A 27,863-nucleotide genomic window follows, 5' to 3' on the forward strand; every position below is an offset into this window, starting at 1 on the left:
CACCCCCCTTCACCACTCACTCTACATTCAGTCCACCTAGTTGTCCACTCTCCTCTCTTGTCCCCAGAGCTCAGGTCTGGTAACGGGACTTCTCCAGGCTTGTCAGGCCAGCTGCTACTAGCTCACTAGCTCACTCTGCCTGCTCCGGGGTAGCAGGCCTCTGATGCTTCCCCCTCCCTTTCCACAGTTCCATCCTCTTCTTTAGCCCTTCATTGGGCTTTGCGCTGGAGACATCCCACTCTCCCTAAAAGCTTAATGGTGGTCACTGCTGTCTCCTGTAGGTGTTCAGTGACCACAGGTGAGGCATGAGAAAGGTCTTGAGTGGGGCAGGCCTGAGCTAGCTGTCACATCTTGCTGATCAACCATCTCCCCAGCCACCTTCTTAGGTCCTTTCCTCTAGAAGGCCTCTGCCTCAGCCCCAACCTGGAAGGGAGTCAGCGAGGGGCTAATAGGGGAGAACTGTGCCCAGTTTTGAAACCCTGCAGCTCAGGTCACTGCCGCTCATTCCCACTTAGCAACACGCGCTCCCACTCTGCACTGCGCCCCCAGCAGCATTCACATTGTCCAATCCAAGCTCCTCATAATATAGACGGGGAGGCTGGAGCCTAAAGACATGACCTTCTCAAGAGTTATAGGCCACGCAAGGAGCAGAACCCAGGCCTAGGCTGCCCAGCTCATGACCCAGACTCGGCCCTGCTCATCTGAGCAGCAGGGCATCAGCATGTCAGCCAGGAACTTAGAAGAGAAGCATGGCCACATTGCGGCTGCGCACGTAGGAAGCGGCAACCTCCCAGGGGTGTCTGCCTCTCGGGGTGTGGGTCCTGGGGTTCAAAGGGAAAAGTCAAATCTGGCTTCCATGGAAAAATCCTTTATTTTTTTATTTCCTTGGAAATAAAGAATGGGTAGAGAACTTTTGTGACAGTACTTCTCAATCCTAAGTTCCCTATTTAAATTGGGATAGAAGAAGGTTAACATTCCCTAGAATGGACACAAAACCAATGATGCTGCAAGAAGTTGCTTCTAAGCCCAGTGGTGAAAGTTACCTTGGTGATATGGAGTGATTAGAAAAAACAACAACACACGTGTTAATTCCACAGAATATACAGAAATAATATTTTTGTAAAAAGAGGTAGAAATCGCGGTAGAATATGATGAGTTGCTTTCAGACCACATTCCAGCTTTTTGCTTCTATAATTTTTGTTTAAAACACATTTGATGGAAAGGAACATGATTTTAAATTATTTTGATACAAAAAAATATACATTATTTAATTACTAATCCACTCATGTCTGAAATAAATATAAAATAACATACACAGTGAACATTTGCTATGCATTTTAAAAGACAACTCCATTTAAGTAGTTCCTGTCACATTATTTTTGTTCTTAAAAGGCATTATGTTTATATTAAAGTTAAAAAGTAGCCGAGTGTCATGATATAAAAATATAAAAAGTACAATATTAGAATAGCCACTGCTATTAACATTTTCCCACATATTTCCAAGAACATTCATTTTTTATTCATTTCCCTACCTTCTGTCTGGTAGAAAGTAAATTTTAACATAAGGATTCCTCGGCCTCCCATCTTCCCTGGAGGGGAGATCCTTTGCTCCCAAAATTGTAACTATTAATTGGTGACCAACCTTGTCAAACCACAGTTTTATCTGAAAAGCAAAAACATTAATTTATCAACTCAAATATTTACTACATGATATAACGTTTATCAACCCCATATCCACCCCTAATTACTTACACTAGGATTAGCACAGAAAATAAACCTCATTTCAGTAAATTGTGGTTAGTTAAAATAAGAGGATATGCTATAATAACTTCAATGAATAGAAGAATCAGTTCAGACTTTTTATTTGACTGATCTATCCCTTGGGCTTTTTTTATTATCTTAATTCAATTGCTTGTTAACACGCATAAAATAAATGCACATAAAATATTATAACTAAGGACTCTAAGCAATCATTGCTCTACATCTTTATGCAAGAATTGCTCTTGTTCATTTTGTTTCACTATGATGACTGTACTTATGATAAATGCTTAAAATAAATGAGCAGAAGCAACTTTATGTAGCACACTCAGAGGAAATTTTTAAGCAAAAATTTTATGTTATTCCATAGCAAAAGACATTAAAATAAACCTTAACCCAGGGGTAATTACTAGTTGCTTTCGTCAATGAACTCCTTCACTCTAAACGATAAAATATTATAGATTTATCTTGCATGAATTGGTCTTACCCCGGCACAGTCTTTTTCTCTTTTGTGAAGTAATCATATCAGAGCTTTAAGCCAAGAGTTCTACGAGGAGACCTAAAGAGCTTGTCTGTGCCCTGGTGGGGACTGGACCTTTACATCCACCTGCTGAATTCGCTTCACAGTTATCCCTCGTGACAACGCCTCACACAGCATACATTCACATCTACCCAGTTCATTCTTTTACTTTAGGAGCTATGGCAACTTGGGTCTGTCCTACATCTTGGTTTAGAACTTGGTGCTCTGGTGAGCACCATCCTGGAAACGGACTTTGAACTTGGAATGTGAGAATGAAGGGTACATACAATCCTGATTATACATTCAACACTGGTCGTTGGGCTCCAGTTCCACCCGGGCTTTGCTGAGCACCTCCCTTCATACACTAGAGGAGGAGTTGAGCAAGACTTTTGAGTCAGAGAACTGATGGCCCAGAAGGACCCAGTAAAAAATTGTTTGTATCCACTTCATGATTTTTACCTATTGGAATAAGCTGTTTTAGAGAAATCGTAGTGAAAAAGATCCAAAATTTTAAAATTGTAATTAGTGATCTTTATGTTGCCCTAATTTCTTATGCTCAACACAAGTATTGTTGCATAACAATAACAAAATGCAAGTAGATGCAAATGGACCCTAGACAGCTTTCCTCAATACGTGGTTCACAAACTCCTGCATCAGTATCATTCACAACCCCTGGCATGAAGAAATAAATAATAATTTATTTAATTATTCAAAATTATATTTAATACTATACTATACTACATGTGGGTTTCATTTTTCCTGTAATGAATCTGAATGGGATCCAGAAATTTACATTTTAGCAAATCTGCCCAGTGATTCTTATGTTCATTAAAGTTTGAGAACCATTGTCTTAGACTAAGGAATAACCACAGGAAGAAAAAAAGCCCACTCTTTAAAGAAAAAAGTTCAAATATTTGCTAGCCTAATATACTAGACCATAGATGTAGATTACTTTTAGAAAAATAAGAAAAGAAAACTATTGTTCTGGCAAAAAGCATAAAATGAGAAACAGAGAAAGAAAGAAATATAGGGGCATCTCATAGATTCTGAGATTAAACTGAGACACTGCTAGATAGCTCTATGGTTCCTCTAATATTTGGGCCCAAAATGGGATTGCTACGGTATGTGTTATAGTAATAAAAGTGCTGAAGACTTTCTTTTACTCATGTCATTAAAAATTATTCAAGAATCATGACACACACATTAATAGTTCAAAAAGAAAAAGATTTTATATTCAAAACATACTTTCCAAAAAGTTTTACACTTGAAAAACACATAAAAACATTTTTTAAATTGTCAGAATACATCTCATAATTATCTTTAACATCATTTAAGTGGAAAACTTTTAAGGGGTTGAGACTAAAAACTTGGGATCTTCATGGCAATACATTTTGCTTCCTTGAAGTCATGAGTTCTAAATATTTCAGATATATTTTTCAATTTTATCTTCATATTTTCTTATATGGTGGGAAACAAAAATATCATTTATCAATAGTATCTGAGTCTCATAAAAGTAGATATTGGCTATGATCTTTGTACTTAGTAGTGTATTAAGTTATACTTTACAAATATATGGAAATCAATACAGAAGTGATTTGGGTACATTTTGCTGATTATGTGATCAAAATTATACTTTTCAAAATCATTTGTCTTAGACCAGGCATTTGAGCAATAGCTGTGATTTTTATTCTGTGTTTGGAGATTTGCATTGAAGTTCTTAATAGCTATCCATTTCACAGCATCAAAATAGAATTCTATTACTGTGATACTGTTTTACCACATTCTTCAATTTATAATCTGTGCTTTTACAATTAATTGTTTTAAAATATCTGTTGATTCCCCAAAGTATAATAAATGTGTCTCAACAATTCTAGACCTAACCAGTTTGTTCAAGTTGAATTTCACTAATAAACATCTTGATATCATTTTAACAGTTTTAATATAATTATCGTTCAACTTTACCAGGTTACTACTTTCAATTTTCCTGTGTTGAATATAAGCAGCAAGGGTAAGTATCACACTGCATAATATTAACTATAAGAAGTTTAATTTAAAAATTTTAAACAAAATTAGCATTATTCAAAACCAACAAAATAATTTTAAAAACATGCAGCAAAGCAAGAAAAGCATAATTCTACTTTTGAAAAAAAACTCTATTACTATACTATATAAGTGTTTCCTAATGAAAAGAGGCAAACAACTTGTACCCAAGTATTACAGTAAAATTACAAGGACTAAAGATAAACAAAAGAAGCCCGATGTATGTTATATAGGTTTTTATTTTGTTCTTTCAAAATAATATACTTCAACAAAAGTTGAAGCTAACATAAATTATGCATAAGATTCATATTTTAGACAAGGTACAAATATATTTGCCAATCTCCTCAAGGACTTATGGCTTGGAAAATGCAAGGGAATGTAGATGGCAAGTGATAATGAATGATTTAAAGAGACAGCAAAGTTAGTATAATAAAAGAAAATATCAATAGTGTGGAATTAGCTATTTCTGTAAATTGTGGGTAAGTAGAACCTATATAATATCTGTTTCAAATACCGTTCTGAACCTTATAAGGTAGAAGATTCCATTCATCATAGAAAATTACTCGCAATTTGTCTCTTTAAATTTTTATTAAGTATTTTTAATCCCCATGCAGAATTTTACAAGCTGGCTCATATAATGATTTGAAAGTCAATAATATGGTTTAGAGCACATACCAAAATAATTCTCCTACTATGCATTTTCCAAAAACATACAAATAAGGGTTAAAACAAACTTTAGTTTCTATCAGGCAGACAAGGCCTTTACCTGAACCCTAGGAACAAAAGGCGTTGTTCTTCTACTAAGGCTTTGGCTCTGGTAAGCAAAATTAAAGAAAGAAGCAATAAAACAAAACCAAAAGGACAACACGCTGGAACCAAAAGACCCAAAGTAAAAACAAACACATACAACTATCCCTTACTTATAATTTTCTAATGGCAATATTTATTTAAATTAAGTGCTTCAATGTAAAGAATATGTTAACCTTGTCCAAATGTGATAATACATAGAAGTACACAAAACAGGGGGAAAAAAAGCTTAATTGCATTAAAATATAATCAATATAAAGGACCTAGGATTGAATGTAAATGGACATTGTTGGGCTTGTATATTCTAAGAATGCTTGCAAACAAACCCGAGTCAAGAAATTCCAGGTTTTACCCTTAAACACATAAGATAAAAACAATCCGAGTCTACAAATTTATTAAAAAGCATCAGTGAAAATAATTTGTGTGGCTTTCCCAAAATAGTTAAGTGTAACAAAGGTCCAAAATATATTAATCAAGTTGACTTTAGGATTGCTTACAAGAGTAAGCAGAGTAAGATAGAAGTATAGTGTAATGTACTGAACTCATTCATTTGTTGAGTCTTACTTTAGGAATCTACACCAGGTTCAGCTGTTTAAATATCATCTTTAGGCATTAATTCTATACCATTAAAAAAAAACACAGCTTATTGATAATCACATATATTAATGACAAAGACCTCATTTCTTACATAACCTGCTCTGTTTTTCCACATCTTTCAAGTTTATTGTCTCATGACATATTCCTAATAATCCTAGGATACTTGATGTTATTCTCAATTTGTAGATAAGGAAACAATGACTTCAAAAAAAAAAAAAAGATAAACTTGCCCATACTCACATGGAAAAAACAAGATATTGTAAAATCAGGAAATAAACCTGTTTGGAATGAATTATTCCGTTTCAAATTCTCATGATAAAATCCAGGTTCCTTTCTCTGTTGACTTTACGTGTATCTTTTCCCTTTTACCCAGTTCCCAAGAAAGGCTACTTGTTCTGGAACAAACTGTGTCTTTATCAAGCATGCCCGCTGTTGAGCACAGGCAGAATCAGAACTAGTCTCAGGTCTGAGGAAGGCTTTCGAGGTGTTTATTTCTGCTTCTCTCACCTACGTCCCATCGCTCATCTTTCATATTTCTCATGGATAACTCTCTTGTCTAATTCAAACGTGATAGTCAAAACCTTTCCACTGCTATAGGGTAACAGATAACGGGTACAAGAGGGCAATGGCCCAGCTTTCTGATCATTAGGGACAGGTTAAGACACAAATCTAAAACCCCAAGGAAAGTAGACCTGACTCAAACACTACTATTGAATCCTACAAACCACCTGACTCCCTATTTCCAAGCCATCAAGGCGCTCAGATATAAACGGTCTTTCTTTTTGTGAACAGATCTTCCCCAAAGAAGAGAGAAATGTAGAGACGGAGGTGGTTACTGATCGCGGCCTATCTGCAGGTTTGATAATTCTGTATCAAATGGGGAAGAGGATCTATGGAAACTGGAGATTAACCAGTCATGTTGATAAAAATGACAAGTTTCCTTATCTTCAAAATTTTTTATTTCTCCTGACCTCTCACTTACTCTACCTGTTTCAGACCCAAAAGGGTAAGAATTGAAGATTTAAAAAGTAATATTACATATTCATAAAACAAAAGATTTATTTAAAAAGAATGCCATTGTAGAACACATTTATCTTTTAAGATAAACATTTCACTATCTTCTAAAATTAACCCAAACAAATACCTCACAGATTGCTAAAATGAACTTCTAACCCCTGTGGCAATTAAACCATATCTTCACCTAATATAGAATATTAGGCTATATAAACATTTTCCTGTTGGGGGCAGTTCTACGGGAGATAGCCATTAGAAATGAATGGTAAAGCATGATGTGTCTTATTGCACTTTACATTAATTCATTTGTTTTAAGTGTGAAAGATCTGGTAAAATCTACAGCAGCTCAAGCTTGATTTGAATGAAGAATGCTAATTGCACAGGACAATTTGTTTTGCAATTTTAATGTTACTTCCTGCTATTTACTGCACTGTTCTATTTAGGACATCCCTTCCAACCAAAGTTTCTGGAATAACAAGCATATGGTCACGAGATGCAAAATATAAAAGTTACAGAGAAAAAACAAAATACCTTTCATAGAAAGCTTTTATGTCATAGGAAGCTCAAGCCTCAAAGAATGCATGGCAGATAGATAGTCATTCTGAGGTTAGCGCTCCCCTTAACTAGGCATACAAAATGGATTATTTATAGTATTTCCACACGCAATCACTAAAAATGGAGTCAGGAAAGGTGAAAACAAAATAACACCATGGGGAAGCATGGCAACCATAAATCCACACAGACCTGAAGTGAAATAAAATATGCTGGTCAATAAGAATCCGTGTGTAATTGCTTCCCATAAGAAGAAAGAGTCCTGAGCCCTTCCTGCCTTGTCAAGGAATTGAAGGCTATAGGTTTTATCTTAAGCCCCTATCAGAAAGCTAACCAATGACTGCCAATTAATTAAAGGATATCGAGAGGGTTACACAAGTAATCATCTAAAGAAGAAAATAGTTAAATTATGGAAGAAGAAAAATTAAAAGAGAATGAAAATAAGGCAGTGCAAACTCTGCGAAGGCTATCGGAAACCTCGGGTGGCACAGGTCTCAGCTCAGGAGGAATGACCCTGTCCCCATTACGCTACAAGAAACAAGAAGCAGTAGCACCATTCAAGCGTGCAGAGAACAGGAGTGGCATACAGTACATTTAAAAAAAATCTTCAAAAGAGTCTTGAGAGGAAAAAATGTAAAAATCAATTTGCATTATATGTCTTTTCTACTTGAAAAAAGAAGTATCTGATGTTCTTTTATCAGGTGTCAACTCCCATACTACACAAATAACCTTGTTCTCAAAAATTACCACAAGCTTTGTCAAGATTTTGTATAACAGGTGTTATCCCCAGGAAAATCGCATCAAAAGCAAAAATGACAAATGGTGGAAATGCAGGAACTAAAGACTAAAGCTGCCTTGTGATTTCCTAGGGCTTCTTCCTAGGGATGACATATATACACATGTTCTCCCATCCGCTACATCACTAGAGCAAACCAAAGCTGTCTCTATAAAGAGGAATATTACACCCAGCAATATAACTTGCTATGTGTTTCCTGGATGTGAAGGATAAGAAAAAATAAGTTGCATGAGAGTAAAGACCAGGCATACATTGTTCAATGCTATATATTACCAATACTTACACTGTGGCATCAGAATTTGACCCTGAGTTCTTAAAGGCTGGCATTTAATTAGTGTAAACATTTTGGGAAGGAAAATTGCCAGTATATATTTTAAATGTTAAAATGTTTCTTTTCCTGTTGTATTCCTAATTTTATCTTTAGAAAGATATGCTGACCAAAGATTTTTGTTCTAACAAAAATATGCAAGATATATTAATATATTCAAGGATTTCCAAAGCATTATCATTTCTAATATATTAGAAACAACTTATATATCCTATAGTACAAAGTTAAGTTAAAATGGTGAAATAGTTTCAAGAATAACTTGAAAAGGAATTCTTAAGGGAAGAAAAAAAGTTCCTATTATATTACTACATGACAGTGAAGGGTCCAAAATATTAGGCACCGAACAATTCCAATTTTGTTTAAAAGTTCCAATGTATATGAATGATTCTATTTTACTGACAGACTTCTCTCCGCTACTGCCTTCCAGTCAATTCGGACACCTTGACACCTGGTAGGACAGAGTAGAACTGCTCTGTGCAGTTTAGAAGGCTGAAGTTGGCCCGCACTCTTCGTGGGAGTGGACGATGGGTGTTCTCCCCTGGAGCGAGCGGCTGGGGGACTTGCACCGCCAAACTTGCTGTTAGAAGCCCAATGCTTAACCTACTATGCCACCAAGATTATAAGGGAGTCTTTCTTTTTATCTCTACTTTCCAATTTTCCCACAAACTTGCAGGAAACATATATGTATGTATTCATATACAATATTTTTAATCAGAAAGCTGAGTGACGGATAGAGAGAGTGTGTAAATGTATGTTAAAATATCTATGTAAGCATGTATACATATAAACAAGATTATACACATGAAGCTGAAACTTTTCATACAAATATCAAAAAAACTAAAATTTATTGCCAATAAAATACTAGACTATATCCTTCCCCAATAATAAAAAAATGATAAACGGAGAACCATTTCACATTGGAATTAAAAGATGGATTTTAAAACAACATTATTTATAAATCTAAAGGCTATACTTTATGCAATCATATAGACATTTTAAAGTGAAGTTTTTCGCTTTTTCTTCTAAATTTTATTTACTGCGTTGCTGCGGCGGAGTATATACACATCAAAACATACACCAATTCAGCTGTTTCTACTTGTAAAACTTGAGACATTCCTCAACTTGTGCGGCCTCTGCTGCCTTTCCACCCTAAGCTGCTGCTCCCTCGTTACCTTAAAGCACTGCCCCAATGTGACTACCTAATCTTTCAAGTTGCTCTTGTTACTCTCGTACCCTGTAGTTATTTTTCTACCGCGTCCATTTTGAACGGTGAGCAAATACAGCTGAATTTTAAATGTCAATCCCTGTTCTGTTCTCCTAAACCTCTCCCCCAGTCCAATTTCTCAAAGGGTCATAGGATTTCAAATGAGATAAAGAGATACTTACGATGGAAATCTAATTTCCCCTCCTTCCTCCATCAATTCAATCCAAGTGAATACACAGACAAATACACACAGATAGATGAATTTATTTATTGGCTTGATCCAGCCATTGGGAGCATTATTTTTAAATATACTATTTGATGAGATGATAAATAAAGAATTATAGCTACCAAATTGGTAGAAGTAATTTCATGTTAAATTCATAACCCTGTAAATGACAACATCTATGCTATATAAGAATTAATAGGAAAGTGCTACTTATTGTGGAAAGCAAAAAAAGACCACTGTTCTCAAATGGAGAAGTCCACTTTGTTTATGAGAGAAAGAAAAATAACATAATGAGGAGAAAGTCATTTCAGTTTGACATTTAAAATCTCATCTTTCTTGAATGACTTTACTATGATTTGTGACAAAGATATTGCCAATACAGAGATAGCTAATTATTTTTCCAAAAATCTTTAATATCTATTTTTGCGTAAACTTTCTACAAGTCTTTTTAAGTAAAAGAAAATACTTCAGTACAAAAATCAACAACCTTTCTGCCCACCAAACCCATACAATGAGGAATTCCATAGCTTCATTAAATGAAAGATTTTTTTCTATTGCTTTTAAAATATCAGAACAATATTTTAGTTTTAAAATAGTAATATTTTTCATTTGAAATTCAATCTTTGGATATTGAGAACCCAATGGGTTCTCTGATATTCAGAAATTTTCAAGTATATTAAATAATCTGTATTATCAGCAATATTAAGCTGTATATGTCTGAAATATAAAGGAACAGATTTAAATTTCTGACTATTTTAAATGATTATATCATAGCATGAAAACGGAATAAGTACCATAACCAATTTTGGCTGATTTTTCAAAGCCTTTCGAATTTGGACATGGTTTTAAAACTTTTATTAAAAGTATTAAAATTAAGATTCATGGAACATGAAATCACCTGGTGTACTAAAGAAAAAGTTAAAAAATTTTCATAATCATCTCTAATATCTTTACATTTCAGAGCAGTTTTCCTACATCATATTTCCTTAAGGCTCAAAAGCAGGAAAGACTACAGCAATGTTTATTTCTATCTTAAATTCCATCTTTCTGTACTGCTGTACGTTATTTCTCTTCAGCATATGATAGCTGAGTCACCTAAGGTACACAGCTTAAACTATGAACTCGGGTTTTAGAAATTATATTAATGAGATTATATTAATGAGGCTTATTTGTCTTCATAAAAATCTAATTCTTGATATCCCTAGAAAATCTACCTCTATAAAGAATGCATCATGTATTTTCATTTGGATTAAACAAAATAAAATTTCAATTAATTAAAATTACTAAAAATGACATCATTGATGGTAAAAAGCAAATTGTGTTCTAGGAAGAAGTTGGTTTATCAAAAGAAAGTAGACAGAAAAAAAGCTACGATCATGTTTAAAACACATAATTAAATTCTATAAAGATAAATTAATTTAGTGATTACATACTGAAAGTTGTCCGGATAAGAACTGTGGAACATCTCTCAACATGCCAGGACTCATGGGAGAGGTAACGGAAATGGAAGGACGATCCATTTTTTGAGATTCAAATGAGCTAGAACCTAAAATGATAATTGTACATAAAGAATAATAACAGTGGCTCTTCATTCATATTTCCTACTTTTTATATGTATCAATTACTATTCATTGTTCACAAAATGTTATTATGCAGAACATTTTATTTACCACACTTTTGCAAACAGGTGCCCATATTTCAAAGTACAAAGCTATGTCATGTCAAGAGAATTTCACCTTTTTGGAAAAAAAACTGTTTTAACCCTATACTTATAAAGGTCAACATAAGTTTAAAAGATTGTTATATAGTCTATCTTCAAATATTGTCAATGTAGACAATGGACCCACTGCTACTACCAAGGTCTAAATCATCATCTTCTCCTCACTCAATTTCTAGGGCAATGCTCTCACTGAGCTCCTTGTTTGCACTACTGATCCCCTTAAATCTGTTCTCCACATAGTCAGCTATTAAAACACAACTCTCTCCTCCAAACCACCCCATGTAGCTCTCAATTCCCCTTCCTGTAAAAACCAAAGTCCTCATGGTGACTTATAGAGCCAGTCGGGCCCCCCATGACTCTACTCTGTACTCTCTACTCTGTACTCCTGGATCACGGTTGTTCCCACCTGTGCAACCACACTGCTTTCCTAGTTTTCACTCTTAGACTTTCCTGCCTTGGAGTCATTAGAGCAGTTAGTTATCCATGGAAAACTCATCTCCCAGATACCACTGTTAAAATGTGCTCTCATCCTTCCTTTATACAGTGCTCGATCTTGACCAATCTGCGTCAAAATGTAACCAGCCTTCCCTCCTCTCTCCTATTTCTTATTCCACTCTCCCTTAGGAGTCCCGGTGATGTAGTTTTTATGCGTTGGGCTGCAAACCTCAAGGTCAGTGGTTTAAAACCACCAGGTCCTCTTGCAGGAGAAAGTTGAGGCTCTCTCCTCTCAAGAAGAAACCCAGAAAGGGCAGTTCTACTCTGACTGACAGGGCTGCTTGGAGCAGGAATCGACTCGCAGGCAGTGAGTTTAACCTCTAATCATCTACACACCCAGTTTTGTTAGAAAGAACACATTTGTTTAGTATCTAAAATAGCACTCAAAAACAAACTTTAAAAAACCCTTCATGTATCTGACACTATTTCAATGTGTATATAACATGTCTAAATTTTCCATGAATATTCTGTAATTATATAAGAACCATTATCAGACTTACAAAAATATGTGTAAATTAGGAGAAATGCAATCATTCACTTGATTACCCCACACATCATGCCCACTTATGTTAGCTTAAACCCACTGCTGTTGAGTCAGCTACCATTAATAGTGACCCTATCAGACAGAGTAGAACTGCCCCATAGGGTTTCCAAAGCTGTGATTTTACAGAAGCCGACTGCCACCGCTTTCTCCAGTAAAGCTGGTGAGTTTGAACTGCTGACCTTCAGTTAGCAGTCAGCGCATAACCACTGCACCCTTAGTGCTCCTTATATGTTACATGACAAAGTAGTAAAATGAAAAATTTTCAGAAATTCATTAGGAAAAACCTTTTGAGGATGATGAATTTTTTTTGGACTGTGTTGATGATTTCACAGGTATCATATGTGGGCCAAAACTTAGGGTAATTACGTACTTTAAGTATTTGCAGTTTATTTTATTCTACTTTCACAAAACTTTAAAATTCATAGGTATTAAGGCTCTGTGGTTTTTAAAAAAAAGCAATTCTGAAAAGACTATAAAATTTTGGACTTTCCCCCATGATTACCTGAAATAAAGCTATTATTTGAAATCTTTACATGATTATATATGATCTAATTATCATATATCGTATTTTTTCCTAATAGATAAAACACTTCATTTGCCCTCTGATGAATGAGATTATTAAAGACACATTTTTTTCTAGTGTAAATGGAACTTACTGGATTCCAGTTGTGCATGTGTGCTATCAGGTATTCTAGGTATATCTCTGAAATGATAGAAAAAGGAAAGAAGAAACAGTTTCAACTATAAATACATCTGCCATTTGGATGGCTAACAACATATTAAAATGGGACAGTGTGAAAATGGCAAAAACTGTATGCGGTAGCAACATTACTATACATGAGAAATGCGTCTTATGTTAATAAGCTATTATTTGTGCCAATCTCAATTGTTTAAAAATTCAAGCATTTCAAGTTAAAAAGAATATGCACTTTAGCTTGCTGTATTATTCATTATCCATGCTCCAAAAATATCTACTGAACAAGTTTCACAAATATATTTTTATTGCATTGTACTGTGCCCTGTAATATCCAATAATAGGTAAGCATACAAATAAAATATCACTCAAAGAAAAATGCTAACATTCGGAGATTGTGCTTTAAACTCTTTAACTGTAATCATTCTACTGGGGGAAAAAACTATAAACTTGTTTCTTGGGGGGATTTTGCAAATTGTTTACCTTGCCTGTAGTTATATTCAAAATAAAAAGAGATTTTGCTTGATATTTGTTAGAAGAGGTAGAAGTTAAAATTATGGTTAAAAATTATGATCTTAAAAAATTACCTGAAAGTCTACAAATTGTTTTAAATTTAAAAGAGCATATGATTTGAGAATTATTTTTTTTAATCATTTTATTGGGGCTCATACAACTCATCACAATCCACACATACATCAATTGTGTAAAGCACACTTATACATTCGTTGCCCTCATCAAACTCTCACTTTCCGCTTGGGCTCCTGGACGCAGCTCCTCATTTTCCCCTCCACCCTCTCTCCCCTCTTCCCCCTCCCTCATGAACCCTTGATAATTTATAATTATTATTTTATCATATCTTACACTGCCCGGCGTCTCTCTTCATCCACTTTTCTGTTGTCCGTCCCCCAGGAAGGAGGTTATATGTAGATCCTTGTAATTGGTTCCCCCTTTCTCTCCCCCCTTCCCTCTTCCCTCCCGGTATCGCCACTTGGAGAATTCTTTAATACCAAAAAACATGAGGGTAAGTAAAGAAACTTTCTAAAACAAAATATCAAAATGGGGCTATTGTTTTTTCAAAATACCGTCCCTCAATCAAGATCTATACCCTTCTGGAGAGAGTATTTCTCTCTCTTTAACCAGTTCAAAACCATACTAAATAGATATTTTAGTCTTTTTGAAGGACGCAAATTAAGTTCCATTTCCATGTTCTTTGAGTTTAGGAAACAAAAAGAAGTCTGGAGGGGCAAGAACAGAGCTGGGATGCAGGATGTAGTTTCCCAGCGAGATTCTCCCAGCAGAGCCCTTCCTGCCACAGAGGAGGAGCGGATGGGTCGCCGTGGTGGGAAAAGGTTGCTCGGTGCACCTGTCCTAGCTATTTTCTCACCAAGGCGGCTTTCCATTTGCCCAAAGCTGCTTCATACTGAGCTTCTGCGATTGTCCTACGTCTCTTGTGATTGTCCTGTGTCCTTTGTGAACATCTATCAAGATTATCCCTTTGTCACCCCAAAAGACAGTTGTATAACCTTCTAATCTGACCTCTAGGTCTTAAACTTAATTGGCTCAACAGACACCTCTGGAGCCCTGGTGTTAACTCTCTGGGATGCAGTGTGGAAAAGCAAGAACGTTATTTTGAGGAGTAAGGCGTGCGTGATCCAAACCATGATATTTTCAACCGCCTCATATGCATGTGAAAGTTGAATGTTGAATCAATCCATTTGCATTGTGGTGCTGGTGAAGACTATGGTAAAGATTACAGACCGCCAAGACAACAAACAAATCTGTCTTGGAAGAAATGCAGCCAGAGGCTCCTTGGAGACAAAGATGGTGAGAATTCACTGCAGGTACTTTGGACAAGTTCTCGGGAGAGACGGTCCCTGGAGAAGGACATCATGCTTGGGAGGTAGTGGGGCAGTAAAAAAAGAGGAAACTTTCAACAAGAGGGATTATGAATACAGTGGCTGCGTCGGTGGGCTGAAGCATAGGGACAATTGCGAGCATGGCACAGCACTGGGCGGCGCTTCACTCTGCTGTGCCCAGGGTCGCTGTGAGTCAGAACCAATCTGACAGCACCTAACAAGCACATGGAACAAAGACAAATGTGTAAACGTGAGCCTTGCCTGCAGCCATCCACTGATCTCAGAGACGGGCTTAAACATGTTCTTTGTGGAAAAAAACCAGGCACCAATATTTTTATAGTTTCACTGGTACATTTAACCACCACGGCCAGGTTACCCAAGGAGCAAAGTAAGCACCGGCTTATTTGAGCTTACTTACAAAATGTGTACTTACACATTTTTGATGTGGTGTAAAACATGTGAAACTGTTTACTACCGATTAGTAAGTAAGCACAAGTAATACTGTGCTTACCTTGCTTACTAGGTATTCTGTCATTGTGAGGAATTGTAAATTTGAAGAGACTTTGATTCTTTCTGTAGGAAGGTGCCAGGGGGTTAAGAAGACAAATGACAGTCAAACCTAGGAGCAGAATCGTTGATGTGATTTTAAAAAGGAAGATCATCCAAAGAAAGTAGTAAAGAAGTACAACCATGCTGACTAGGTAATCCAACACTGCTAACTGCTATGCTAAAAGGACACATTGCCATTTACCACTTTACAGAGCTTTAGAAAGCTAAGACAATTAAAAATTGGAAATGATTTTAAGTGCCAGTCTCATTACTTTGGCAGGAGAATTTCAATAAAACTAAGATGCAAACTTAAGCGATTTACTTTCGCATAAAAAGAAATCCACAAGAGGAAATGTTTTGAGAATGATGAGGGCAATGAATGTACAAATGTGCTTTACACAATTGATGTATGTATGGATTGTGATGAGTTGTATGAGCCCCTAATAAAATGATTTTTTTAAAAAGAAATCCACAATTGAGGGATGGTCACTAAACAGGTGCACTGGAGAGATGAGTAGAGAAGAGCAGAGCATAAGTCTGACTTGAACAGTTAAAACTTTGTCACTTGGTGCCACCTCTGATGCATGCTGAACCTGATCTGGTTTCCAATATTTCCTGTATTTCTGTTTTTATTTGTTCATATCAGGGTGCATCTCAGAGGTTACTTCATTGGAGGTCACCTTGAAGAAGTTCTGTTCTAGGTGTTTCTGTGTTTCGGTCTATGAAATCCAGGATTGATGGACCTACAGGGGCAGCAAGTAGGATAAGGGCTTCAGGGGGCAAAAGGGGGATTACAGTGGTGTGGTGGAATGAAAGGGAGATGACGTCAAGGAGTCCAGGAAGAAAAAGGATGCTTGGAAACGGATTGTGGTAGAACTGTATAATTCTGCTTGATGTGAATGAACTATGTAATGATAGATGTATTAACTCCCAATTTATAAGTTTTTTTAATTAAAAAGAGATCAAAGAAACAATTTACTAAACGAGAGAAAATTGAGCATTAGTATTTTACATGGAACAATTTCTGTTGCCTCGCCCTTAGAAAGCTCTTCTCCTAAATAATGAATTTGTTAACTCACTGCTTGTGACTTTTTTATTGCTTTCATTCAGTTACAGGTGTGCCTGTAACTTGGGTATACAATATTAACGTGGCGTGTGAAACATGAAACTGCTCACAAAAAGGCTCGCAGTCCCAGCCCACAAGCTGCTCCGCGTGAGAAGAATGAGGCCGTCTGCTTCCAGAACCATCTGCAGCCTTGGGAACCCTGTGAGGAGTCGACTCTGTCCTACAGGGTTTCTCTGACTCGGAATCAACTTGATGGCTGTGGTTCAGTGGTAGAATATAAGCTTCTCTAAAGGAAGAGCTGCTGGATTTTTGATGAATGATTCTCATATTGGTACAAGGGATCACATATAGGCCAATTTAAAGCAAATGTCTACTTAATTGATAGGCAATAAATTAGCAAAGTAAAGGGTGCATTCATGTTGGTTACTTTTCTATTAGCTCATCATCTTTTAGAAGGTTTTATCTTTCCTTAAACAATGACCTGTACATGGGATTTTATGTTCCTCTCTCTCTTTCCTATGTTGAAATCATTTCAGGGAGAAAAGTAAATATAGTTAGTACTATTCTTACAAAAGGAGACATGGTAAGTGCAGTGGGTTTAGTACTGAGCTACTAGTAACCAAAAGGGCCGCCTGGTTCCACAAAGATGTACAGCCTCAGAAACAGTAGGGAGCAGTCTACTGTGTCCTTGCAGGGCCGCTATGAGTCAGAATCAACTTAATGGCAGCAGAGTGGGGGGGGCATTAATTGTACAAAATAGTTCATTAAACACTCTAAATATAATGATTATTATTATACTAAGTACATGTGAGATGTACTCTTTTGCCTACTATTGCCTTCAGTAATCTACTAAACTGCTAAAATAACAAGGTATTTCTTCTTTTGTCATTAACTATATTTTCTAGGATGATCAGATCAAGAGATTTAGGATGAGATCTTTTTGGTAAAGGAAGAGAAAATAGTTGCCTACAAAAATGTATTTTCATAGAGCAATGAAACACTTTTGGTTTACACATTATAAATTATTGACTAGCACCCAACTTTAGACATGATAAAATACTGAAATCAATTTACCCAATAGGCCTTGATACAACAAGCTCCACTTGCGGTTCAGGTTTGGATTCCAGAATGATGTTGTACACTTCTTCAAAGGTGGCTCCTTGCAACAGCCTTCCATTCCACTCTAACACTTCATCACCTACAGAGTGTGTCAGGCATGATAATCTTAGAAAGAAAAGCTAATCCCCTAAAATGCACTTAAAACAGAAATAATTTTGAGCTTCAAGGAACTCTAAATACTAAAATCAACATTATGGTCTAGGAAACATCTTGAGGACAGCTTAAGTGACATAAAATTTGATAATTAGGATGATAATTATATTTCACTCAAAGGAAAGACTCTAACAAGGTCTAAGATCAAAGAGAGAAACATACAGAAAAGCTACATGTACGTTCTTAATAGACATTGTGCTTATAGGCAACAGTCAAGATCCATTCCCCCTCTGAAGATTTCACAATCCTGCACTCCGGGTTTTGCAGTGTGTCGGCGGCTGGAGACCTTGTTTTCTTTACAGGTTTTCTCTGGTCTAACTTCTCTTGTAAAATCTTAATAATTAGCGTCTTATAGAATCCTCTCCAAGATACTCAAGGACTTCTCCAATAAGAAGTTATTACCAAAGAGACAAGGTTGACTAATATTAGGAAATATGCCTTTATCTATACAGTTTGTTTCCTAAATAAAGTTTATTTTTTTAAAGGCAGGTATATGAGAAACCAAATAAAAGAGAATAGCTACCAAAATATATAAATATAAAATATGACACAAGAATTAACAGTTTGAACTTTCTCTTAATAAATAAACACCTAGGTCTAACAGAAATTAGCTCTCTCTAAATTGGCCAACTCAATGCTATGTAAGAACTGCTTTTTCAGAAGTTTTAACATTTAAAATGTTAAAAAAAAATCAAAGTAGACGTACCTGGTCTAAGATGTCCTACAGTATCAGCTAAACTTCCTTTTTTGACTTTGGTAATAAATGCGCAAAGCCGACCTGATTCTGTCATCTTTCCTCCTACAACCTGTTTAAAAGAGGCAACTATTAAAATAGGCTCATTGTCAAAATGAACACAGTTGAAAATTCAAGTAAAAATACCTAGGCAATTTACTGTTTCAATTTTTTTAAAACTTAAGCTAATGCACTGGTAATAATCTTTAGATCATACAGTGCTATTATTAAGCACTAAATACAAAGTCCAAGTATAGACTTTCTACATCTCCCAATTGTTTACAACTTAATGTTATTTATTTAAAATATTTAATTCTAGTAACTAACAGTTTTGTAATCTCTATACTTATTAGAAAGAGTCTTGGTGGGAGAATGGGTACTTATGTAGCGCTGACAAATACAAGGTCAGCAGTTCAAGTCCACCAGGTACTCTGCAAGAGAAAAAGGAGGCTTTCTGATTCCATAATGACTTATAGCCTCTGATGGCAACAAATGTACAAATGTGCTTGACACAATGGATGGATGGATGGATTGTGATAAGAGTTGTATGAGCCCCCAATAAAATGATTTTTAAAAGAAAAAAAAAGATTTATAGCCTCAGAAACCGATAGGGGCAGTTCTACCCTGTTCTATACAGTTGCCATGGTCAAAATCATCTCAATGAAGGTGGATTTGGTTTTTGAGTTTTGGAGTACGTATTACAGAATTCTTATGTTTACAATTTCTAAAATAACTACATTATTATAACACAATATAATTATTTAAACATTTGTCGAAGTGTGACATAACCATATAAGTACTTCTTGTTCTGACTATAATGTACTATAAAAATTTCATTCATTAGTCATCCTTCCAGCACATTTATTTATGTGCACTGTGATGGTGGATCCTTTGTGAGAAAAATGACCAAATGGACTTAATCCCATCAGAAAACTATAAAATGTAGACCATGTGCATCCCAATCCTGAGTGTGACAAGCATTCAGCTCTTGATAGCTAGCCAAACTGTTGGCTACTGAAACCAGCCAGCAGTGCCGTGGAAGACAGGCCCAACACTCTGCTCTGAAAAGGCACGCTGGCATTCCCCTCTGCACATGTGGGTGACCAGACAACATTACACACACCTAAAAGTTATTTTACAACAGCAAAACCCTATTAGTGATAATGCAGTGGAGCAGTAATATACTGATCTCTTAATGAAAGCAATACTTTTGATTCTGATCAATTGTCACAATATATCTGGATTCAAAATCCACTGATTTGTCTAACTGTACACAATTTTTCCATAATTAAAGTTAATTACACTCAGATACAAGGCAATATTAACCTGTAATTCATAGGTTTGATCTTCAAAATTAATGTGTATATCTTATAAGCTAAAATTTTATGTAAATATTAAATACATTCTCATGGTTTGATAGCTCTATTATCGAAACCTTATAGGGTGCCAGTCATTATACTAAAAGTTTATATCTTATTTTAGTAAATTTATTATAAAAATTTAACAAGTATTAAAATTCCCACTTAACAGAATACAAAACTAAGGCCACGAGAAGTTCAGTTGTCCAATGTCATTCAGTTAGTTCCTGCAGTAAGTAGAATTCAAGTCTAACCTCTCAACCATGGTGTCCACATAGCATATTCTGCTAATCCCACCTTCGTCACAATCTACAAAGCCATAGCAAGCTACACAACCTTACAAAAGCCCATTTTCAATGTATTGTGCCAAATCAGGTAATAAATGTATACCCTGAGATCAGTACCAGTGATATGGTAATCATATGGTGTTCACTGCCCAACTCCACTGACACCCATATTTCTCGAATAGCTTCCATTTAATACAGGCTCTACAAAACAACTTTCTAGCAATGATTAACTTTAAAATATTTACTTTTCCTTTCATTTCAGTTTTTCATTGGCCATACCAGATACACATACGACAAAAAAAAAAAAAACAGAATTCTATTTTACATTTGTACTAAATGTTATAAAACACTATTTCTAGTTAACCTCGTGACATAAATGTTTTTGCATCTCCAGACATCAAACTGTATTCTCTTTCACACAATCATCTTTCAAAATTAACACAAAGTTATATTGCTATATTATACATATAAGCAGCTTTCGTGGCACTATAAAGGTAAGCAGGGGACTGCTAAGTACCAGGCTGGCAGTTCCAACCCACCATGTTCCCATAAAGATTTACAGCCTCAGAAGCCCCAAATCGGGCCACTATGAGTCAGGATTGACTGAAGGGCAATGAGCTTGGTTTTCAGTTATACATACATACAATTCTTAGACTTGCATAGTTAGTACTTCAATAAAACTATTCTTTGAATAAAATACAAAACATAATGGAAAAAGGTGTACAAATCAAGTCTGATCATATATTCAGAATATTTATAAAAAATCAAGTTATGTTTATTGACTTCCAAAAGTAGAAATAATGGTACTAATGTAGCATAATGTAACTTCATAATATTTGGAGAACAAAAAAGTTCAGGCTAAGGAGTGCAAATATTTGGGGATCCTTGAAAATGGGGGGAGCACTAAATTGGCATAGGTAGAATGATTACACTTTTCATAATTATAAATACATCCAAAATATCATCAATTTTCGTACATACCTTTAAGCCGAGCATTGCTCCTGAATCTCGAGGTACACTTCCATCTTTTAGGCGTTTACTTAATAAAATGCGACCAATTAAACGATCCCCATCTTTAGATGGCTGCCAGGTCACAGGATGCTTCCATATTGTATCAACAAACAAACAAACAAATTATGTTCTTTCATGACAAATGACTTTATTGTACAACCTTTCTAAATTTCAGATAAATAAAATTTTATTTTATTCCAATGTATTATGATTACACAAACCAGTTCCAATTCCAAAGCATTGACCAAAGGATTTTTAGTACATTACGCTGATAGCCTCAATTTCTTTCAATATGCAATTACTTGAAGTTCTCACCCAGCATGTAAACTCTTTAGTTCTATGAAACAAAAAGTATTTAAAATATATGCATAGTCTGATATAAATCATTGATGTGTTAAAGATTAAAAATCCACAGGCAGAAAAAAGAGCTTGAAATTCAATGTAAGCAGAATCATTTAAAAATGAGAATTTAACCTTCAAACATTTTTTGGAAAATTTGGAAAGGGATTATGTTAAATATTTCAAATCACACTTAAACATGAAATTTAAACCCATAATAAGGGTTTCTTAAAATAGAAGTCTAGATTAAATTTACAAAAAAATACACAAACCTCAATAACTTTCCAATGAGATGGGCATGGGAGAAATTATTTAGAGAAATAATTCTAAAGTTAGAATGGATAACTCTGCTCACTCTTTACCAAGTTCATGGATGCCTTCATGCGTGTGATGTATTTAGTACACCTACGCGACACTTCAGCCCTAGCCATCGGGAAATAACCTAGCAAATACTGGTTGTTTACTTCCTTCTCAGGGCAGACCCACGTCCTTCATAAATACAGCTACCTTTCCTTTATGAATTATATCTAAAATAAAGTAAAATGATTTGTGTAATCACGGTAGTTTCACAGTCATCTGGAAGTAACATGCATTATCGTCATGCAAAATTTAGCAGGCAAAAGATAAGTTCCACTCAATCAAATTGATATGGTTAAAAGAGTTTCAAAATTCCCACTACACTAAAAGCAAAAATAATAAATACCAAAGCAGATGGCAATGATTCTAATACTAATTAATGCTACATTAAAATGCTATGACAATAAAACAAAAGAGCAAAATGACAGTGAAAGGGAAAAAAGAAAAACAACTTTTTTTCTGTACAAACAAACCCAATTATCTCCCTTTTGCCTGGGATTCACACTATTAATAATTTAATTTTCATCCCAAGGAAAATATAGGCAAGCATTCAAATAAGCCAATCCAAAACAAATTCTTCATTATTTGTGGTTTATAATGACATCACAAAGTTATTTCATGCGACCAGAAGACAAAACACTCCTTTGTGCCTCGTTTTTGTTTTTATTTACTTATTTATTTTTTGGCAGATGGTCAAACCACAAAAACAGTCAAGCAAGCAAGAGGGTTTTTTGTTTTGTTTTGTTTTTCTTTTCTGCACCTTACAAAATGCTACATTGACCTTTGAAATGCCCTGTCCTTTTTAAAATTATTATTATCATTATGTTCTGCTTTAATGAGTGACAGAGAGCAAACGAAGACCAAATGAGCAGGTAAAAGGCAGGCTCCACAATCGCAGTACCTTCTCACTACGGCTATGATCCTCGTTTAGGGTTGTGCTACTACAGGTATCTACCCCCGAGTCCTTAATCTGAGGCTCGGACCATTCCAAATCCGCTTCCAAAGAGTGGCCTCCAAAGTACATCCTTTTCTTTTGTCGCTCAGACCTGGTGTAAGAGTCCGACAAAACTGCCTGCTCACTAGTTTTTCTTTTTCCCTTTTGACTGTCCCCTACAGGTGTGGGATAAAAATAAAAAAATAAAATAAAGATACAAGAAAAGAAAACATGCAAAGGTGTAAATAAAAAAGGAAACATGAAATGATAACCAAAATTAAACAGCAAGGCTCCACATGTCTCACCAAAGACATTGGGGGTGCCTCACTGCTATGCCAAGACGGATGGTCCAACCAGTTGTAATCCATGTCTCCTGTGAGCGTCAGACAGACAAAAGAGTGCAGTAAAGGAGACGTCGAAAGAAAGGACAGACAAAGACATTGTAAACATTTTTAATTTTGTGAGCCTGTCTAGTTTTAAGAACTTTGCCTGTAGCACTCGCTGTACATACCAAGAGAAAGCTAAGCTTCCCAATGAGCAAAATTTATAGAATGTAGAAAATAAAATGTTTGTACTCTACGCGAACCCTACAAGAAGAGAGAGAAAAGGTGAACAATAAACGGAATAGGAATCAAATCAATTACTTATTAGAGAAAAGAAACTATCAACTGTGTCTGTTAGTCATGGTATTTATTTTCACAGGTTGGCGTACAGAGGTGCCTTTGTTCTGCTTCAAAGATTAGGAACATTTCATAAAATACGCAATGGTTGGCCAATAACCACCACAACAAAAAGCCAAAAGTTCTTGGAATGCAGTCTGACATTCCCTATAAGGCCGTGATCCCGTAGAAGAGTTAGGTGACTAAGGAAAAACGTTCATATAAAAGAAATGGATACACAAAAGGTGAGTTTTGTATGAAAATGACAAGAAATAACATTAATTTTTAAAATTAATTTTTTATTATTTGAGTTAACATTAATTTAATACTACTTTGAAGCCATTTTCAGGAATTATATTCTTGGAAAAAGCAAATTTTTTCTCCTTTTAAACTCATTTGAAGTCAGTTCATGTAACTTACAATTAAGAATAATATCCATATCTAAAACTTACTTGTTGCTCCTTTCCCTCAAATTAAAAACCAAAAATTATTTTATATCTCTACATACACATCTGTCTTTAAGAACTCAGGGCATACCTTCAATTATTAAAAAATTCTCATTAAACATTCTTCCATTTGTTCACCATGATGCTAAACCCTAATGTTAAGTGTCAACAAGATGTGCTAACAATCGAGTGGAGGATCAACACAAATGATCACAAAAAATTACAAAACACATGGACCTAGTGCTATAAAGAAGCATACAGAACAATACCAGTGGGTATAAGACGGTCTCATTTCGATTGAGCTGTCAGCAAACCCATCTAAAGTGACGTGACGTGTAGGATGAGAACTCAAGAACAAATACGGAGATGCACACCAGACTACTCCACCCCCGGTGCCATCCAGTGCAGCCCCATCGAGGCTTTCTGAGGCTGCAAATCTTGGCAGGAGCACATAGGCTCTTTTTTTTTTCTTGCAGAACAGCTGGTGGGTTTGAACTATCAGCTTGAGGCTGGCAAATACCAACGCCACTAGACAGGCCGGTGAAAACTGAAAGAAAGCACGTTCCACAAAGAAGAAAGAAGGCAATGCTGTAAAAGGACTAGACCAAGAGCCCTGCGTCTGCACCAGCAAGGAGGAGAGGAACGCAGTACTAATTGAGACTTGAGCAGCAGCCCGAACCCACTGTTGGAGAGTTTTTTTCATGCCATACTAAAGATCATGAAATTTTTTCCCCTGAACAATTTTAAGCAAAAGGGTGACATGAACTGATTTACATTTTTAAAAGATAAATCAAAGAACCGCATGAAGACTGAGTTCAAAGACACTGCATGTTAAAAAAGTTTTTTGTTTTGTTTTTTAAGATAATATGAGGCAGGTAACCATGCCTCAAATAAAGAGGCTGGCAGTAGACAGACCAGGCAAAGGGATTAAGAGCTAGCTTGCAAGTAGGAATAGCAGTACCAGGACTAAGGAGTCAAGGATATGCCAGGTGTTCACTGAATGAAAGAAGAAACCTATTTGAGATGAAAAGACTAAAAGAGGGGCACTTAATATTTCAGAAGAGGTAGGAGTGAATTACTGCCTTTCATATAGTAATGCAATGTAATATGCACTATGTTTTAGAGATACTGAAATATGAAATATCCAAGGGCATCTCAGAATTTAAATATAGTGATTAACTTTCAATTACATAGTATTTGAATGCTTATAAGTTATTCAAGTGGACACATAAAATAAATTTATCAAACTATAATAAGGCTTGGACAAAAAGGTCTCAGCTGGGAACATTAATTTGGACATTATCAGCATAAAGACAGGAGTAATAAGTCATACTGCTTAAAAAGAGAGGATAAAATGAGATATGAAGAGAATTCAAATGAATTCCAACACTCAGAGTCTGAGCTGAGGGAGACATGGAGAAAGAGAAAAAGAGACAGACTGTGGTCTCCGAACAAGCACAAACCACTGGGTGTGCTGTGACCCAGAGCCAGCCCATGGGCCAGCAGAACCTCTCCACAGGGCTGCTGGGGTAGGAAATCTTCACTGAGGCTTGTTATCTCATCTTTCTGCCAGATTTGGTGAATAGGCAAAAATTGGTCATTGTCACTGTAAGAATTTATGTGACTAAGAATGAAATAAGGTAATAAATTTAAAATAATAAATATAAGCCTCTGGTGAACCTCCTATGGACACAGACCAGGGAGGTGAAAAGCTTTGTGATCATGTAGACTGCACAGGAAAATGGATGTAGTTAGGTTAAAGTTGAACACATTATCATTTGATCTCCCTTTTCAAGTTTTCTAGTTTTTAATATTTTGATTTATTTTTTATTGAGGCTTTTTCCTCATTTTATTTTGTTATTTTTTTTGTCCCTTTGCTTTATGTTTTTGGTATGTGAACTGCAGGATGGGTGAATCCTGTAGAGACAGCACCTGGATTCATGGGTCTTTGGGCATATGGCAATGCAGATTGGGGGGCAATAAGGAGCTAATTAAAAGGTATACAAGGAAGAGGTAAATGTTCTAAAACTGACTGTGGTGAGAATTGTACAACCCTTCTTGATATGACTCAACTATTGAATTGTATGATAAGTGGATTATGTCCCAATAAAATGGTTTTAAATAAATACCTTTTTTTGAAAAATAAAGAGAGACAAAATTGTCTTAAACACCTAGAATTATTAGTATTTAGATAATACTTTTGATTTAAAAGGAAGCCCTGGTGGCGCAGTGAGGTAAACATAGAGCTGCTGACCACAATGTTGACCGCACAATGTTGACGGTTCAAACCCACTCGATGCTTGGGAGAGAAAGATGAAGCTTTGTCTGTTCCTATAAAGATTTACCATTTCAGCATTCTACCCTGTTCTATACAGTTGCTATGAGCCAAAATCTATTCAATGCAGTGAATTAGAGTGTTTGGAACCTTTTTGGCATCCTGGGCTAGGCAATGGACTGCTAACCACAAGATCACCAGTTCAAACCCACCAGCTGCTCCTCAGAAGAAAGATGAGGGTGAGCCTGCCTGCTCCTATAAAGATTTCTCACTTACTGCCATCAAGGAGGTTCTAACTATTAATGAGTGACCCTATAGGTCAGGGTAGAACTGCCCCTGTGGGTATCTGAGACTGTAACTCTTTATGGGAGTAGAAAGCTTCATTTTTCTCCTGTGGAACAGCTAATGATTTCGACTTGCTGCCTTTCTGGTTAGCAGCCCCATGTGCGACCACTACGCCATAAAGGGGTACTATAGGTCAGAATCCACTCGATGGCAGTGGGTTTGATTGAGAGGGAGGCTTCTTCATTTTATATTCTTAGTATAGTTCCATGCGCAGATCCTTTTGTAGCAATATAACAATGTGTTACTGGCCTAACAGTTTCAGGCCCTCCCCCCAAAAAATCACAGACAGAAGGAAAATTGGAGTAGAAATTTTGGAACCAAAAAGTACGATATCTGAATGAAAGCACTGGATAGGGTGCACTCGGCTGAGCTGCGGAATCGAGGGGGCAGCAGAACAGCCCAAACTCAAAGAGCTTGAATGTAGAAAACCATAGAAAGTATCCATTCTCAAAAACAAAACAATAAAACCAAAGACGTGGACTAGACGTAAAAAAATTAAGAGAGCCTCAAGGAGGTGAAGGACTAGAAGAAAAGACTCAACATTGCATCACTGGGGTCTCCGAAACGAAAGTGGATGGGGCTGATAAACCCCTCAGAGAAATGATGGCCGAATTGGTCTCAAACCTGGCCAAGGAAACTAGTCTACAGAGATTCCAAAAGTTCAATAAACTCCAAATAGAATGAACGCAAAGTAATGTGTACCAAGAAACATCATAATCAAATTAAAAACTGAATATACGGACAATATTCTTGAAACCAGTAGCAAGAAACAATGCTTTACTGATAGGGGAAAATAATTTGAGTAACAGTTTTCAGAAATCTTAGAAGCTTGAAGAAAATAACACATTGTTTTTCAAAGCCTAAGATGTCAGTTCTGAATTCTAAATACAGTGAAATTAACTTTCAGGCATGAATGGGAAATAAAGAGAGGAATTCCTCACTGGCAGATCTATACTCAAAGAATAAAAGAAGTGCTTGAAATAGAAAGGAAACAAGTGGGAGCCTGAAAATACTGGAAACGAATGAAATAAATATGATGTAAGTAAAAATGTTGGTAAATCACCCATACCACTGTCTGGCA

At 35.9% G+C, this 27,863-nt stretch overlaps 1 protein-coding gene across 31 annotated transcripts in view; it reads right to left on the reverse strand.

Moving 5' to 3' along the window:
• RIMS2 (regulating synaptic membrane exocytosis 2) overlaps positions 1 to 27,863 on the reverse strand; it is a 438,267-nt gene that overhangs the window by 251,508 nt on the left and 158,896 nt on the right. For 11 of the 31 annotated variants that reach the window (XM_045287740.1, XM_045287764.1, XM_045287851.1 and 8 more), the window contains 8 exons: positions 23,025 to 23,233; positions 21,398 to 21,517; positions 18,745 to 18,844; positions 17,841 to 17,964; positions 13,258 to 13,304; positions 11,276 to 11,388; positions 5,085 to 5,132; positions 1,533 to 1,663 (listed from right to left, as the gene is read on the reverse strand). In XM_045287740.1, coding sequence (XP_045143675.1) covers positions 1,533 to 1,663; positions 5,085 to 5,132; positions 11,276 to 11,388; positions 13,258 to 13,304; positions 17,841 to 17,964; positions 18,745 to 18,844; positions 21,398 to 21,517; positions 23,025 to 23,233 — 892 coding nt within the window. Of the gene's footprint in view, positions 1 to 1,532; positions 1,664 to 5,084; positions 5,133 to 11,275; positions 11,389 to 13,257; positions 13,305 to 17,840; positions 17,965 to 18,744; positions 18,845 to 21,397; positions 21,518 to 23,024; positions 23,234 to 23,362; positions 23,431 to 27,863 lie in introns of all 31 variants that reach the window. The other 20 variants (XM_045287875.1, XM_045287826.1, XM_045287784.1 and 17 more) reach the window with 3 other exon arrangements.

Source organism: Echinops telfairi, unplaced genomic scaffold, assembly GCF_000313985.2.
Source record: "Echinops telfairi isolate 266 unplaced genomic scaffold, ASM31398v2 ScPeMD7_1;HRSCAF=3_0, whole genome shotgun sequence".
Classification (NCBI taxonomy): domain Eukaryota; kingdom Metazoa; phylum Chordata; class Mammalia; order Afrosoricida; family Tenrecidae; genus Echinops; species Echinops telfairi.